This window comes from Dendropsophus ebraccatus, chromosome 5, assembly GCF_027789765.1.
Source record: "Dendropsophus ebraccatus isolate aDenEbr1 chromosome 5, aDenEbr1.pat, whole genome shotgun sequence".
Lineage (NCBI taxonomy): Eukaryota > Metazoa > Chordata > Amphibia > Anura > Hylidae > Dendropsophus > Dendropsophus ebraccatus.
The window spans coordinates 150,243,877-150,262,060 of NC_091458.1; the positions used below are offsets into that span (position 1 = coordinate 150,243,877).

Below are 18,184 nucleotides of genomic sequence, written 5' to 3' on the forward strand. Positions count from 1 at the left end.
GGGTCAGGTAGGGTAGTGTATGGGGAGGGATGGGGGTCAGGTGGGGTAGTGTGTGTGGGGAAGAGTCAGGTAGGGTAGTTTATGGGAAGGGATGGGGGTCAGGTGTGTGTGTGTGTGTATTGTAGTTTACTTCACACAATAATTATTTTTTGGAGTAAGTAGTAAATAGCTCAGTCCATTGTGTAGTGGCGACACCAGGTTACTGCATCCTGAGGATAGGCCAACAGCATAAAATGCCTGGAAATCCCTTTAAATACAGAGATGTGACAATATAGCAGGATAACAAAGAGATGAAGCACGCTGCATAGTAGTAGAGAAAGAAAGATTTATTTCTGTAATAAAATGTCAAAAGCAGAAACTTTGGTGCCAAAGCTCGTATCCTGCTATTCATCTGCTTCCAAAATAGAACTATAGTTGGGTGGGAAATGCTTTAAATGAATGCCAGTGAATAATTTATAAGCTCAACCAATCCGAATATATTTAGGTCACCAAATATCATCCATTAAATATAAATAAATAATTCTCTGGACCTGGTCGCACATCCATATACTTATCACTGTTCACTCTGCTTCTCAACAGTATATACTACTAACTTCAGGAGTTAGTCACATTTTGATGATTTAAGCCCACACACCACGACAAGGTTCCTGATGTGTGGGTACCTAACTAAAAAGTGGCCCAGCCCAACGTGGCGACCACCACCGCCAGAACAACAGCACTGGTGGGGGAGCAACCTAGTCGCCCAGCAGCCCAAATGCTGCCAGACATAGCCCCCCCTGGACTCTGGGCCACATCACAATTGGCTGCATGGGGCACTACCATACAGGCGCTGTCTGGGGGTGGGGTGGCCCAGAGCCCTGGGGAGCTATGTCCAGTAGAGATGATCGAACAGGGCAGAGGTTCAGGTTCATAACGAACCCGGACCATCGGCATTTGACTCCCGCTGCCTTCCCGTTCCGTGGGGAAGGTGGAGACTGCCCAAGTACTGGAAAATAGGGATACAGCATTTTACCTAGGCTATATCCCTGTTTTCCTGGCAGTACTCGGGCTGTCTCCACCTTCCCCACAGAACGGGAAGGCAGCGGGAGTCTAATGCCGATGGTTCGGGTTTGTACGAACCTGAACCTCGGCCCTGTTCGATCATCTATACTGTCCAGCAGCATTGGGGCTGCTCCCATTGGGTTGCTCCCCACTAGCACTGTTGTTGTGGCGGTGGTGGTCGCCACATGGAGCTGCGCCATTTTTTAGTGAGCTACCCACACATTAGGAACCTTGACGTGGTGTGTAGAGATGATCGAACAGCGGAAAATCTTAGGTTCTATAGAACTTGAACCTTGTCGGACCTTCTGCTTTTGATTCCTGATGCCTTCCCGATCAGTGGGGGAGGAGGAAACTGCCCGGGTACCGCAGAGAATTCTGGGATTCAGCCTAGGTAATAAGCTGTTTCCCAGAATTCTAGGCAGTACTCAGGCTGTCTCCTCCTTCCCCACGGACTGGGAAGGCATGAGGAATCAAATGCGGAAGGTCCGACAAGGTTCGAGCTCTATAGAACCTAAGATTTTGCGCTGTTCGATCATCTCTAGTGGTGTGGGGGCTTATGCACTTTGATAAACATGTGACTAACTCCTGAAGTTAGTAATATATAGTGATGAGAATCAGAGTAATCAGTGATAAGTATATGGATGTGCTACCATGTCTGTTTTGTTCTCCAGAGAATTATTAAAAATAAATAAAAATGTGAGTACTCCCTTAAGACTTAGGGTCCTAGTAGACGCCCGATCAATAATATAAACGAGCGCCGATCTACTAGATTGGTGCTCATTTAGGGTGGTATTACACAGGCCGATAGGGGCCCGATAATACCGATAAACGAGCAGCGATCTGCTAGATCATCGCTCGTTTACTGGACCTATTACACGGCCCGATAATCGTTGAACAAGGGCTGCAGGGACATCGTTACCGATGTTCGCTTCCCGGCGGCCAGTGATTGGCTGATCGGCCTGATAGCTCAGAGCCCTTTTTGAAGCTGCAGCCGCCAGGAAGCAGGCAGAGAAGACGGGAGCGTGGAGAGGTAATGTATAACAGTGTGTTTAAAGTGACTGTACCACCAGGCCCAGGCTGAAGCACTGGAGGCGGGCCGACCCACCCTTAGTGGGAAGAAATTCCAGCCCCTCCATGACGTGACTCCATTAGAATCAATGGAACCCTATCATAGAGGGGCTAGGGTTTCCTCCCACTAAGGGTGGGTCGGCCCGCCTCCAAGTGCTTCAGCCTGGGGCTGGTGGTACAGTCACTTTAATCAATAGCTGTCAGCGGCTGATGATTTTAGGTCCGCGCCTAAAGACATGATCAGCTGAGCATTGTCTCCATTACAGAGTTATAATCGGCCAAATCGGCTTGATTCAGCTAATTTTCGCTCGGTTTAATAGGGCCCTTAGGCCTCATGCGCACGTCAGGATAATCTATCTGGATTTCTTATCAGGAAAACCGGCCGCGGTTGACAGGTTTCTTTAATGTGGCGCAGTGTTTGAATGAGCCACTGACTCCCCTCCATGTCAGCCATCTTCTGCCCGGAGGCAGTATTAAGCCTCTGGCAACAGGAGGCTGCCCTCTCCCCCCAGCGTTGGGGCGCACAAATGACGTCACTCGTGTGCTCGCAGTGCAGGAAGGGAAAGAAAGAAGCCAGAGAGAAGCACTGCTGCAGCCAGGCAGCAGGTGAGTATGGGTTTTTACTGATTCCTCCTGAAAGACTTCCATAGCAGTATTTCCTAACCGTAAAACGTTCACTGATGTGTGCATGGGACCTTAAAGGTAAAATAACAGACCACATGGACTAGGGAAGTCTATTCCATTATTTGTCTAAAGAGCTGCTGGAGATAACTGGACACTGTTCTTGGCTCTCCAGACAATGAATGGGATGGTGGTGGATAATGGGTTAGTGTTGTAACTTAGAATACCCCTTTAAATAGGATAATCTAGAAAATAAAATACTAACAGAAGAAGTTCTTTATCACACAGGGATCGGGAGGAAACATGAAGGGCTCTGTCTGACATGCAGAGATGGTGGCACAGAGAAAACATACCCAGATAAGCAAGTAAATGACAAACTCCAACACATAAACTCATTGGCAAGAATATCTACAGTAAAACATATTACGCTACACCTACTCCATCTCAGCAATGCTCACTTGCTTTTCTCTTTTCATTCTGGCACATTATGTTACAGAGACATCTCGCCAACTAAAAGAAGAAAATTGGATTTCATTTCTTTTCTATAAAATATTAAAATTAAAGCAAAACAGCTCCAATTCTGCAGTGTGTACACAGTGTAGTAGGATGTGCAATGTCTTCATCAGCTTTATTACAGTTTTGCATATTACAATGAATATCTCAAAACCAGCATAGCCAGCAGAGCACTTGTGCGTACTGTCCAGAGCAGGAAACGTTTTCTATGGGGACTACTACTGCTCTGGACAGTTCCTGACACGGACAGAGGTGGCAGCAGAGAGCACTGTGTCAGACTGGAAAGAATACACCCCTTCCTGCAGGACATACAGCAGCTGATAAGTACTGGAAGACTAGAGGTTTTTAAATAGAAGTAAATTACAAATCTTTCTGGTAGTAGTTGATCTGAAAGGGAAAAAAAAGAATACCTCTACATTTTTTTTTGTCTTGCAAATATAGAACACATGGACACTTGCATGGCGTGACATTTTATGTTTTTTTTAGCATGATAGATTTTTATCATAAGCCTTAAAACATTTTAATAAATATGTTTTACAGAAGACTTTTTGGTAGGATAGATGATAGCACTGTAAACCTGCAGCAGTGTCCATAACAAAAATTTATAAAAAGGACAGATTACTTAAACTTGATAGAATTCAATAAAAAAAACAAACAGTTTTTCTGTATAGTGTCCCTTTAATTATGATGTACCATACTACTCTGATGAAAAACCCAATGGTCAATCCAATGAGGGACAGCTGGAGAACAACCGCGTCACCAATTCATTTCCAAGTCCATTACCAACATGTTTAGGATCCAAGATTTATCTCCATGTGAGTCCGTAATGTACATACATGACATCCGTAACGAGTCCATAATGTATATATGACATCCGTAACGAGTCCATAATGTATATATGACATCTGTAACGAGTCCGTAATGTATACATGACATCCGTAATGAGTCCGTAATGTATATACATGACATCCGTAACGAGTCCGTAATGTATATATGACATCCGTAACGAGTCCGTAATGTATATACATGACATCTGCTTGTACCTCAAATCCACCATCGGGAGAAACGTAACAATAATAAGTGATCAAACCAGCCAGCATGCTGTCATCAGTCAGATTGCCAGTCTACTGTACAGATCCGTTCTTTATCCATTTGCAGCATATAAATAATGAACAATAATAATCCTTCTCCCCTGGAATTGCATTGGTCTTCACCACTGGAGAATGGAGTTTTCTATGGGGAAGTCGATCCTAAGGAACTGCAAGTGAACACATAAAACAATAATAATCATAAAATGCATGATACACACAGGACTACAGGAAAAGAAGCCCATTGGAGGCTTCTCTTTCTATCCTTCAATAAAGGGAACCTGTCACCACAGGATCTATCATCATCATCATCAGAGCAAGAGAAGCTGAGCGGATGGATAGTACTGAAGGGCAAAGTGTAACGACTGGAGTAATGGATTCAATGAACTGCCAGAAGTGCATAATCACTTAAGACACCACAAACATACACAACCACACATTACTGACACTGACTGACTGACATACACATTAATGACACTGACTGACACACACTTACCGACTGACAAACACACTTACCAACTGACACACACACTTACTGACTGACTTAGGGTATTATTACACGGGCCGATGGGGGCCTAATAATAACTGTAAACGAGCGCCGATCTTCTAGATTGGCGCTTGTTTTCTGGGCCTATTACACGGCCTGATTATCGTTTAACAAGGGCTGCAGGGACATCGTTACCGATGTCCTTGCAGCCCTTGCTTTTACTTCATACATTACCTGTCCAGGCTGCAGGGCTCCTCTTGCGGTCTTCTCCCTGGATCCGTGCGCTCCAGCTTCAGAGCGGCCTGTCTGAGCTGACAGACCGCTCAGCCAATCACTGGCTGCGGCGGTTCAGGCCAGTGATTGGCTGAGCGGTCTGTCAGCTAAGACAGGCCGCTTTGAAGCTGGAGCGTGCGGGACCCGGGGAAAAGACCCTAAGAGGAGCCCTGCAGCCTGGATAGGTAATGTAAATCGCCAGTCGCCGGCCGAGCAATGCTATTACATGTAGCAATGCGCGGTCGGCACCCGACAATTGTAGGTTCAAGCCTATATCAACGATCAGCCAATGATCGTTGTCATCAGCTGATCGTTGTATTTATTACACGGAGCGATAATCGGCCGAATCGGGCCGATTTGGCCGATTATCGATACGTGTAATAGTACCCTAACAGCTCAGTCTTCTTCCTCTTTGCCCAGCTGATCTCCACACTATAATGAAGTTGAGGACCTTCCGATCATGTGATCAGGTCCTCCATCCCTTTCTCTCTGCAGGATGCTCACAGGTCTTGCTCCCTCTCTGTCTTCTGATGTTCAGGCCCTCACTCTGCACAACAGTGAGCGGGTTGAACATCAGAGCACCGGGCCCCCTCCCTCTCTGGGCCCCTGGAGGCATTGGGGCCCCGGCACTTGCCTTGGATAAGCCCTGCCCTGATAAATGTCCCCCTATTTACATATATTTTTATAGTGGTTCTAACCTCCCCCCTATACTGCGCGCTGACTGGCTGGGAGAACTGTTTGCAAGGCATTATGGGCTACCCTGAGGGAGTTTATTTTTCCAACCCCTGCTGTCCCTTCAGGCCACGGCCCTGCTGCCTCCATAATGATTGACAAGTGGCCGTCTGAAGGCACAGTGGCCGTACTGTATATTCTGCACGCTCTAGTCCAAGCTAAAGCGTTGGCTGTCCAGGCCTGATGGGAGTTGTACTTTTGCAACAGCTGGCGAGCCAAGGTTCCCTACCCCTGCCATATGAAACTCTTACTGGTTATACCTGTGACATATCCAGGGTACCAGGGGGCAGATGACTTCTATAGTAATGGGGGTCTTGCTTGTGCTGAACTTTCCAAATTCTGAGAACATTTCACCCTTCTGTAAGACTTTACTCCATCCATGCTTGAACTAAGAACAAAAACTTGTCAAATAATAAGAAGAAAATAATAAATCCATCTACTACTGGTGTGAGTTACCAGCTGCGGCCCTACCTGCTGTGTGGATGGTCGGCTGTATACCGCGGAGGCTCAGAGGAGCGACGCTGCAACCCCACTTCTGAGACCCTCTCCCAATCCTCCCCGGCAGGAGGGCAGGAGGACACGCTGAGAGGCCGCTCCCAGGTCACACGGGCGTGAAAAGCAAACTCATGACCTTCTTTATAAGACAGAAAATGACATGATGGGATATTTTACTTTATAAATGATACATAAATATGTACTGTCTGTATGGTTAAAGGAAAAGGAAAGGCACAGGGCTCTGAGGATAAAGGTACGTTTCTTACCTTAAAGGGTTCAGGTAAAAAAAAAAATTCTTTCAAATAAACTGGTGAAAGTTACATAGATTTGAAATTTACTTCTATTTGAAAATCTCCAATTTTCCAGTACTTATCAGCTGCTGTATGTCCTGCAGGAAGTGGTGTATTCTTTCCAGTCTGACACAGCGCTCTCTGCTGCCATCACTGTCCATAGCAGGAGAGGTTTTCTATAGGGATTTGCTGCTGCTCTGGACAGTTCCTGACATGGACAGAGATGGCAGCAGAGAGCGCTGTGTCAGACTGGAAAGAATACACCACTTCCTGCAGGACATACAGCAGCTGATAAGTACTGGAAGACTGGAGATTTTTAAATAGAAGTAAATTTTATATTAGCAGATTATTCCCTATCCTAGTCCTGCCCCCAGGGCACCAATCCCCTGTAATACTAGGACAAAATTATGGCCATTGGAAGTATATTCTACCCTCCATTTTGTATGTCAGACATAGTCTCCATCTTTGAAAGTCCTTTACTAGTGGATGACCTTATACACAATACAGGTAATCCAGAAAGTTTGAAGAAAGCTTCACTGATCCACTGATTCAATAGAACATAGTATAGGACATAGTATCATCTAAACGAGAAAACGCCATGTCATTCTGTAGGTTTCCTTGTATATTGTCTCATTGTTTGAGTATCGCCCTCTTAAGGATTAGAAATGGCCATTCTATTCTTTTACATGAGGTAATACAAGCAAACAAGACTAACAACTGTTCGGCAAAAAACAAAATCGAATCAACTGGTGTTACAAAGTTATATAGATTTGTAAATTACTTCTATTATAATATATAATGTCTTCCAGTACTTACCAGCTGCTGTATGTCCTGCAGGAAGTTGTGTATTCTTTCCAGTCTGACACAGTGCTCTCTGCTGCCAACTCTGTCCATGTCAGGAACTGTCCAGAGCAGCAGCAAATCCCCATAGAAAACCTCTCCTGCTCTGGACAGTTCCTGACATGGACAGAGGTGGCAGCAGAGAGCACTGTGTCAGACTGCAGAGAATACAGCACTTCCTGCAGGACATACAGCAGCTGATAAGTACTGGAAGACTAGAGATTTTTAAATAGAAGTAAAATACAAATCTATATAACTTTCTGACACCAGTTGATTTCAAAGGCATAACTTTTCACTGGCGTAACCCTTTAATACCATAATAGGTTGTATTAAGATTAATAATTCAAACCGTGTATAAAACCAGAGCGTTAGGGCTGTATTACACAGCGCGATCATATCTGCTAGATTGGCGCTTATTTACTGAAAATAGCTGAAACTACTGAAACTAAAATCACTGGCCTCGGCTGAGCAGCTCTGAAGTTGTGGGGAGCGAGGAGAAGCGAAGAGAAAATTAGGAAGCGTGGAGAGGTATATATGAACCATCTATTTATCTAGGTCAGGACTTAAAGATATGATTAGCCAATCACCGTCATCAGCTGATCGTTGTCGTTATTACACAGAACGATAATTTGCAGATTCGGTGAAATAGGGCCCTTACAGACATCTTGTAGAAAGGTCTGTACCCATATGGAGGGAGCTTCCATGGTGTAAGCCCAGGACTTGTTCTTACCAGAAATCCTGATACGATACATGATGTATTGATATTATTGATATGTTCCGGTTAATGATTTGCCCTCTGTCCTACACAGGTTTGTGGCTGATGTTTGGGTTTCGCTGACTGCAGTTAATATTTTGGGGTTCAGCGCTGGTGGCTGATGTTTGAAGGACAGATGATGTTATTATGTACTAATAACATTGTAAGTATTTAAAGGGAATCTGTTACTAGGTTTATATCACCTTAAATAAGGGGAAGCATAAACTAGTGACAGAAATGCTCAATTGATCGGTGTATTACTTACATCTTTCTGTTCAGCCGTTCTCCTAATATGCAGGAGATTAGGATTCTTGCCACACCCCTCCTCCCACCCTCCAGCTGATGATTGACAGTTAACTGCCTATTCACACCATGGATAGATAACTACCAACTTTCTGACTCCAGTTGATTTGAAAGAAAAAAAAATCATCAGAGTACCCCTTTAAGGTAGAGATGGGTAGATGGTGGATGGGAATTATGAAACCAGTGCAGCACATTGAACTCTGCTGTTTCTGTATCATTACACAGTCCAGTATCTACTCCATATAATAAGAAAGGAACTTACTGCGGCTATGGGTTTTGGCAGGTAGTGGTGGTGGCGTCTCCTCACTCCGGGACCTATGGGGAGGGGGTGGTTTGGCAGGAATAAGAAAGGTCTCATAAGTTCTGTTGCTGATGTCCACTCCCATCGAGGTTTGTCTCTGGTAAGATCTGACTGGTGAAGGCAGCACAGAATTCTGGGATAATGGGCTCAGCTACAGGAGAACAGAAGAGGGAGAAGGTGAGTATCTCATAAATCCATTCCAAAAATCTCTTCAACTTCTCTACATACTTCTCAACATATAAACACAGTAGAAAGTTCCCATTCTGTCCGACTTCACAGAATCTAATGCTGAATAACAATCCTTATTAAATAGTAATAAAATGTACAGAATAGAAACACCTCATATTCAGCTGAATTTAGAAAGGATCATCCAATTCGATAGATACAGGGGCCGTGGGTGAGAGCAGGGCCGCACTATCCCTATCTACCCATGACAGATAATAAAGGAACAAACCGTACAAAAACATCAATGAACCTAATAGTAAACATAAACAACAGTGTTTCCTTTGACCATGGTGCAGTGTCCAGGAGCCCATGTGCCACTGCTAGGTCTCTGTTCATGTCCGTTTGCAATGAGGTATATTGTATTGGGTTTTCCTATGTTTCCCTAACACAGATGCAGTATTACTTTTTCACCACAAGATGTCACCATGACTATTCTCTTTTTGTAAAAGCCAGCACATTGAAGGCACTAGGAGTTAAAGCGACTCTGTACCCACAATCTGACCCCCCAAACCACTTGTACCTTCGGATAGCTGCTTTTAATCCAAGATCTGTCCTGGGGTCCGTTCGGTAGGTGATCCAGTTATTGTCCTAAAAAACAACTTTTAAACTTGCTGCCCCGTGCCCTACTGGCATGGCTTCGAATATCTGTGCTCTAACCTTGCACCACCCCACCGTCCCTCCTCCCCACCCTCTTCATCATTAGGAATGCCACTGGAACATTTTCCACATGCTGAACATTGCACAGGTGCCTTAACGATCCAGCCCATGTGCCGGGCTGCCACAGGTGGGGAATAGGAGACAATCTGCCTAGAGCATTCCTAATGATGAGGAGGGCGGGGAGGAGACACAGAGAGGGTGTCCCAGCCTAATGCTTACACAATCTAAGCCCCGGCCGTTGGGCACGGGGCTGCCAGTTTGAAAGTTGTTTATTAGGACAATAACTGCATCAACTGCCGAATGGACCCCAGGACAGCTATCCGAAGGTACAAGCGGTTTGGGGGAGTCAGATTGTGGGTGCAGAGTCGCTTTAAAGGGGAACTATCCGCAGGGTAGACAAATCTAACCTGCTGATAGACCCTTATAGGCCCGGGACACTAAGGGGGAAGGTATGTGTCTTACCTTCCTCCTCAGCGCCAGTCCCGTGCTGTTAGTTGGAGTAATTTCTGCCACTACCACTGCCGCGACATCGGCCCACTTCTAATAATGATAATAAATGGAAGGGGAAGCCGGATGATGCAGCTGTGCTCCTAACGGTGCTCCGAAGCGAGTTTTCCACTCATTAGAAAAATTGCTGGCAATGCAGCTAAAAGTTACAGATGGGCTGTGGTGGTTCTTCTGGCATCTTCTCTTCTTTGTATAAATTAGTATTAGCGTTTTTATTCTTGAAGATTTATCCTCTTTTTTTTTACATTAAAAGTCATGTGATTTTTTTCATCATGTTCAAAGATTTCTTTAGAAAAATTGGGGGGGAAAACAAACCCAAAATTGTGTTTTTTTCTGGAAGTAAAAAAAAAAACACTATTTCTTTTAAAAAAAATTTAAAAATGCAGGTTTTTGTGCCAAAACCAGAAGTGGCTCCAACAGGAAAGAGAATTACAAGTCCTCCCTTTTCTATTCCATTTGAATCCACTTCTGCCATGTGTGAAACCAGCTAAACGCCCAGCATGCTGAGATTCAGCAAAACTGTACGAACCAAAAGCCAATATTGCCTTTTTTATTTTTATTTTTTGTGTTTTGTTTTTTTTTTAACATCTAGTCTGACAGCACCCTTATACCTGTCCGTTCTATAAATTAGGTGTAGACATACACTTTGACATAAACATGGCCACTTGTTGGTTTTCCAGGTTTCATGTAGCGCTCACTGCATTCTGCCCTCCTTTTTGGTGCAAATAAACAAAAAATTTGTTTAAGAAAAACTAAAAAAACTTGCAATAAGGCTAGGTTCACACTGCGTTTTCAGCATCCGTTTAACGGATCCGTTTTTTTTAACGTCCAGAAAAATAGGGTCAGCAACGTTTTTTGGTCCGTTTTGGTCCGCAAAAAAAAACCGGATCCGTTTCTTTTTATAATGGAAGTCAATGGAAAAACGGATGCACACAAATGAATCCGTTTTTTGCAATCCGTTTTTCATGCGTTTTTTGCAAAAAACGGATGCGTTAAACGGATGCTGAAAACGCAGTGTGAACTTAGCCTAAGGGGGAGATTTATCAAACATGGTGTAAAGTGAAACTGGCCCAGTTGCCCCTAGCAACCAATCAGATTCCACCTTTCATTTTCCAAAGAGTCTGTGAGGAATGAAAGGTGGAATCTGATTGGTTGCTAGGGGCGACTGAGCCTGTCTCACTTTACACCATGTTTGATAAATCTCCCCCTAAATTTTTGGCACAAATACACCAAAAAACTCACACTAACATTATAATAAATCAGAGTTTTTGTTTCAATTAATAATTTTTTCTCATGATTTACAGGGATTTTTTCTTTTTCAGCACTTAGGCACCTTTGGCACATGAAAAACGAGAGTTTTCTATTGCGTAATTCATACAGTTCCATAGTCTATTGTATTATTGACAGAAAGGATGTTAATTATGTTTCCTCATTCCTGCATCTGCATGTGTTTCAACTTGTTTTTCAGATAGATCCTTCAAAGGTCTCTTGGTGGAGAGAAGCTATTATCCCCTGGTATCCATGACAACTGGACCGTACAGGAAACAAATAAAAAGATTCACCAGAATTCAAGCATGATAGAGGCAAACAAGCCCGACCCTATACAAAAGAAGGCGGGGAGTCATCCTGCCGACATTGTAAGGGATGACTACTTAGACTCCTTAGCTAATGCTGCTCAAATATTTTAACAAACTTAAAGGGGTTCTTCAGCGAAAACTTTTTCTTTTACTAATTTTAGAAATTTATACAGATCAAAAAATCTCAGGAAATCTCAGGAAAAAATCTCAAGTTTTCCCATACTTATCAGCTGCTGTATGTCCTGCAGGAAGTGGTGTATTCTTTCCAGTCTGACACAGAGCTCTCTAATGCCACCTCTATCCATGTCAGGAAGTGTCCAGAGCAGTAGTAAATCCCCATAGATATGGATAGAGTTGGCAGCAGAGAGCACTGTGTCAGACTGGGAAGAATACACCACTTCCTGTATGACATATAGCAGCTAATAAGTACTAGACTGGAGATTTTAAAATAGAAGTAAATTACAAATCTATATAACTTTCTAAAACCAGTTGATTTGAAAGAAAAAGATTTTCGTTGGATAGCCCCTTTAAATAACTAGAGATTCAACTGCGCTGCAATAAGTAGGCTCGGACTCTATGGAGTGAACTGAGCCCAGTACTACCAGGTCTATTAACTGTGTTGTGCAGGCATAGAGGCTCTCCTGCTAAATGTCAGGGGTGTCATGTGTTAGCACCTCATCCATCGGCTATTGATGGCCAATATGAACAACAATCTTCATTTCTACCCAGAAAACCTCTTTAACCCCTTAAGGTCAAAGCCAATTTTCGTTTTTGCGCTTTTGCTTATTCCATTTTAAGTTTAAAAGTCAACAGCGCTTGCATTTTTTCACCTAGAGACGTATACGAGCGCTTATTTTTTGCGAAACCAATTGTACTTTGTCATGACAGGCATTATTTTTCCATAACATATGCTGCGAAACCGGAAAAAAATCATTTGCGCTGTCAAATTGAAAAAAAAACTAATTTGTTTTGATTTCGGGGAGTTTTGCATTTACGCCGTTCGTCCCATGGTAAAACTGACTTGTTATGCATGTTCCTCAAGTCGTTACGATTACAACGATATATAACATGTATAACTTATATTGTATCTGATGGCTTGTAAAAAATTCAAACCGTTGTTAACAAATATACGTTCCTTAAAATCGCTCCATTCCCAGGCTTATAGCGCTTTTATCCTTTGGTCTATGGGGCTGTGTGAGGTGTCATTTTTTGCGCCATGATGCGTTCTTTCTATCGGTACCTTGATTGCGCATATACGACTTTTTGATCACTTTTTATTAATTTTTTTCTGGATTTGATGCGACCAAAAATGCGCAATTTTGCACTTTGGAATTTTTTTGCGCAGACGCCGTTTACCGTACGAGATCAGGAATGTGATTAATTAGTAGTTCGGGCGATTACGTGTGCGGCGATACTAAATATGTTTATTTATTTGTTTATTTATTAATTTATATTTATAAAATGGGAAAGGGGGGTGATTTGGACTTTTATTAGGGGAGGGGATTTTTTATTAATAAAAACACTTTTTTACTTTTTTTTTTACATGGACTAGAAGCCCCCCTGGGGGGCTTGTATATACATAGCACTGATCTCTCATAGAGATCAATGCTGTGTATATACACAGCAAAGATCCATCAGATCGGTCATAGATTGCTATGGCCTGCTGCAGGCCATAGCAATCTATTGCCGAGCCGGGATCAGCGTCATTCCGACGCTGAGGCCCGGCACGGGCAGAAGAACGGATCTCGTTCGCGGGGGGGAGATGCGATCGCGGGGGGGAGATCCGACCCACTAGACACCATGGATAGTGTGCATAAAGCACTTCAATGCAGCTGTCAGGTTGCCACGCCGGCTAACAGAGGCACTGCCCGGCTGTACGTGTCAGCCGGGATCAGCGCCGTTCAGAGCGGGGTCCCGGCGGGACCCCGCTCTGAACACCCCCCGCGGCACCATGACGTATCAGATACGTCATGGGTCGCTAAGGGGTTAAAGGGTAACTCTGGCAAAGAAAATATTTTTTTTCACATCATTTGGTACCAGAAATTTATACAGATTTGCAAATTACTTCTATATTCCAATATCCGCTGTTACAAACGACGTTTCATTGCTTGGTAAAAACCCTTTTTGGGTTGAAACGTTGCATGTAACTGCCATGTTGGAATAAAGAAAACTTCATCTGCAATTGAAACCGCCAACTGAACTCCTTTATAGTAGTCTGAAAAGGTTATAATAAATGCAAAAAATTTTATTTTTATTGAAGCATTCCAAAGTTTAGACCTGGTCCCAGTCCTGAGACCCTCTGTGATCGCTAGTTATAAGCGTATGAACGCCAGCACGCTCGGCTCTTCATCCAGCTACCTGACCCTACTCATTGGCTTCAGTATAATCTATGGAGTTAAAGGAGAAGTCTGGTGGATTATAAAATCTGGCAGGGGGAAAATTGATTACAAGTAGTTAGTTATCTCTCCCTGTGCCCACGGTGAGTGGCGGGACTGGCAATGGGGACCCCTACCGGGCTTCGGGTTTCCGGGGATGATGACACGTCACGACCCATCTGATGGACTGGACGCTCAGCCAGTCAGTGATGGGTCAGGACGCCGCTTCAGTCACTAACTGCCTGAGCGGCCAGTCCATCAGCTGGGACTGGACTTTCTCCCGAGTCGTGAGTCATGACATTTAAAATGCCTTCCTGCGGGGGTCCCGTGGCCAATGCTGCCACTCACCGCGGACACGGGAAGAGGTAAGTCTTTACTTCTGCCAGATTTTATAATCCGCGGGACTTTAATCCTTTAATAAGAAAGATCTTGCAGCCAGACTAGAAGAGAAGAGCAGCGCCACACACTTCGCCCAAATGTAACTAGCGATAACAGTGGGTCTCAGGACTGAGATCAGGTGTGATCAGGGTAAATTTTTTGTTCTGCTCCAATGACAGAGCACAACAACAGAGAAGACAATGCAAACACTAGAAAAATTATACCCCTCCCCCTTTTCTAATCAACTACTCAACCCCCTATCAAAGAAGAAAGAGAGAAGGTAAAAAACTTATATTCTGGTGGTTGGGTTATGGGTGGGTATTGGTGAGGGAGGGAGGGGGAGGGGTTGTTTTGCTGTAAAATTGAAAAATGTTCAATAAAAATTATCTAATTAAAAAAAAAATAATTATATTCGATTCCTTGAAAAATCTGGAACCTTGAATTTAAGTTACATAATTTACGTTTAAGAAAAAAAATATTGTTAGTAGCAGAACTGAGAAATATTAACATATATATATATATATATATATATATATATATATATATATATATATATATATCACATGGTTAAGAAGATGGTACTTACCTTTTCTCCATCTTCCTCATCACTGTAGCTTACTTCCTCCTCTATGTGGAACCAGTCAAAATCCAAATCGGTATTGAAGCTTCCATCTCCTGCTCTTTCCAGCTGCGACCAATTAAAACATATTGTAATATCAAGCTTACTCTGGACACAAATTTTAGTTTTTTTTTTCAAATTCCCTCTTGCGACAACTTACCAGCTCTTCACATTCTAAGTGTTTCAGACTCTGAGCCAGCATCAAAGGAGTCAGTCCAGCATGGTTGACTGCCAAGGTACAAGAGCATCGGAGTTAAGTGACTTAGTAAGTGCGTCTGTATGGTAATAATTACCACTTCATATCTGTATTCCCAGATAGAACACTAAAACACTAGTCAAGTGTCCTCCAACCACCTCTTCTCTATTGTCAATAAGCCCATCAGTATTAGCGTATCCGACTGGTTATAGCTCCACACTAAAGGTTTTGTACCGCGAGTCTTGGGCTAGTTGCCAGACTCTTCTTTTACATAGTCTTTTTTGGCTTCCAGCCTCCTTGACAGTTCCAGACACTTTGGCCCAAAAACCTGAAATGCAGTCCCGTACATTGTAATTCTTGGAGAGCACTAACATATCTCAGTATCCAATATTTATGACTTTTACTGTAACAACAAAGAGTTAATGAAAATCTTGAATATATAACATCTAGATGAGGGATGGGGAACCTTCGGCCCTCCAGCTGTTGCAAAACTACAATTCTCATCATGCCCGGGCAACCGAAGCTTTAGCTTTGGCTGTCCAGGTATGATGGGAATTGTAGTGTTGCAACAGCTGGAGGGCCGAAGGTTCCCCATCCCTGATGTAGACATTGCATACATTTATTTGTAGGTGCAAAAACGGTTCTGTGGCAGATAAGATTTACGTGATATGGTGGAGGAGGTTGCCCAGGAATAAAAATGAACTCCCTTCAATAGGGGCTGAAGCTGCAGTAACGCAGAGCTGCCACTACACTGAGTACCAGCTATCTGCTTCCCACCCCGTTTTCCCTGTAGGAAAGGAAAGCTCTAGCCGTGTGTTGGATAGACCCTAGGCCACCCAACTATTGCAATGCGGAAGAGTCAAATAAATGCCGAAATACCATATGAGAAAATTGTTTATTTACGCAGGAAGTACCCAAAAAAGTCTCATAAAATTTGGGCCAATTACCCCTCACGACTCCATTTTTCCAGTTTCTAGCTCAACAACTTGCATCTCATGGCTTGAGAGGTTCCATTGCTCAAGCATAATGCGGAAACTGCCCCATTGCTTGTATTAATATGTTTATAACTATGGAGGTTTGTGGTTTCGGTCTCGGCTCTTGACCTTGGTTTATGTTGAAGTTTTGAGTCTTTCTATTTTTGTATTACTTGTATCAGCTAATGCCATGTCGGGGCAATTTACCTGCATAATAACTGATTTTGCAAAAAAAGATTCATCCAATACGGCATGATTTAGCAGCTAAAATATCCTTCTTTATTGTATCCAAAATTAAAAGCCTATAACACAGGGATAACTCAGCTGGACGCGCTTTATATCATTACCCTTAATTGTGGCTACAATTACTCAATGATTCTTAGTTATGATTAAGGATCAGGAACAAGACTGACTCTCATTCTATTGACGGATACCGGGCCGGGGGTGAAGCACTGGAGGCGTCCCAGTTAGAATCAAAACCCGTGAATAGAACGCGCCGTACATGGGAACCGGGCCACGGTTCAAAAGAAGGACCGAGGCACTGTATCCTGAACTGTACCTTTTGTTTGGATTGCGTGTCCTGCCCGACTCCTGTCTGTACCACCTGCCTCTCTTCATGCTGACCTGGATTGTTCCTGCCCTGACCCTCGTCTTCTTTTCACAAAACCCAGAAAACCCTACAATCTTTCCATTAATACATTGAGAAAGTTGTCTTTTCTAGTCTTGCACTAAAATGAAAAAAACAAAAACAAAATACTTTCTACACCTTGATTGGAGTCACCTGGGGTAAATTCAGTTGTTTGGATGCAATCCCGTCTATATAAGGTCTCACAGCTGACAATATATCAGGGTAAAAACCCAGCCGTGAGGAGGAAAGGACCACCTATAGAGCTCAGGGACAGGATTAATAACACAGCCTAAAGATCATGATATCTTCCCTTCCTGCGCCCAAGATTGGTAAAGTAACTGGCCCCATATTTACACATTACTGTCTATTAAAGGGGTTTTCTAGGCAAAAAATATTGATAGGCTTTCCAATCACTGATCGGCATGGTGTGGCACCCCGACTGATCAGCTGATAATCCGGGTGTTAGAACCCTACTCATCAGCAGTGGCGGTCTTTGGCACCAAGCACACCAAGCGATCGCTTGGGGCCCCCAACATCCAGGGGGGCCCCCACGCCCCGCTCTTGTGCTCAAGACCGCTGGACAGGGCCGCTGCCCCGCTCGCTGCTGCCATCTGAACTGTAACTACGAGCACTCGTAATGAGTGCTCATAGTTACATGCAGCAGCACTGACAGGGCGGGAGACATTGGCCCCCTTCCTGTCAGTCACTCTTGTGGCCGCAGGAAGGGTTTTCCCTGCGGTCACAAGTGGCCGCTCTGTCCTTGTTGTGCCGGCTCTCCAGTGACATCACTGGAGCATCGGCGCCAGGATAAGGGGAGTGTGGCCTCTTGTGATCGCAGGGAAAACCCTTCCTGCGGCCACAAGAGTGAAGAGAAGAGGAGACGCCTGGACCCAGGTGAGTATAAGTGTTTGTTTTATTGTGTTATATACTATATGGGAGGGGGAGCACACAGGGGTCTGTTTAACTGGGGGAGCGCACATCGGGGGTCTATATAAATGGGGGGAGCACATAGGGGGGCTATATAATAGGGGACACACAGGGGGGCTATAGACTACTGGGGCTTTACAGAGGGGTCTATATACTACTGGGGGCAGCACACAGGGGATCTATATACTACTTGGGGCAGCAGAATGGGGTCTATATACAACTTGGGGAGCACACAGGAGGTCTATATCCAAGTGGGGGAGCACACAGGGGTCTAAATACTACTTGTGAGGCACACAGGTGGTCTATATATAACTG

The 18,184-nt window shown here is 43.9% G+C and overlaps 1 protein-coding gene across 1 annotated transcript in view; it reads right to left on the reverse strand.

The window, feature by feature from the left end:
- Positions 1-2,313: 2,313 nt before the first annotated feature.
- Positions 2,314-18,184, reverse strand: part of LOC138793210 (arf-GAP with SH3 domain, ANK repeat and PH domain-containing protein 3-like) — a 54,891-nt gene continuing 39,020 nt past the window's right edge. Inside the window, exons 20-25 of the mRNA XM_069971619.1 lie at positions 15,305-15,372; positions 15,112-15,213; positions 8,768-8,957; positions 6,295-6,457; positions 6,084-6,211; positions 2,314-4,501 (exon numbers count right to left, since the gene is read on the reverse strand). Of these exons, the coding sequence (XP_069827720.1) occupies positions 6,121-6,211; positions 6,295-6,457; positions 8,768-8,957; positions 15,112-15,213; positions 15,305-15,372 (614 nt within the window). The 3' untranslated portion in view covers positions 2,314-4,501; positions 6,084-6,120. The remainder of the gene's footprint in view (positions 4,502-6,083; positions 6,212-6,294; positions 6,458-8,767; positions 8,958-15,111; positions 15,214-15,304; positions 15,373-18,184) is intronic.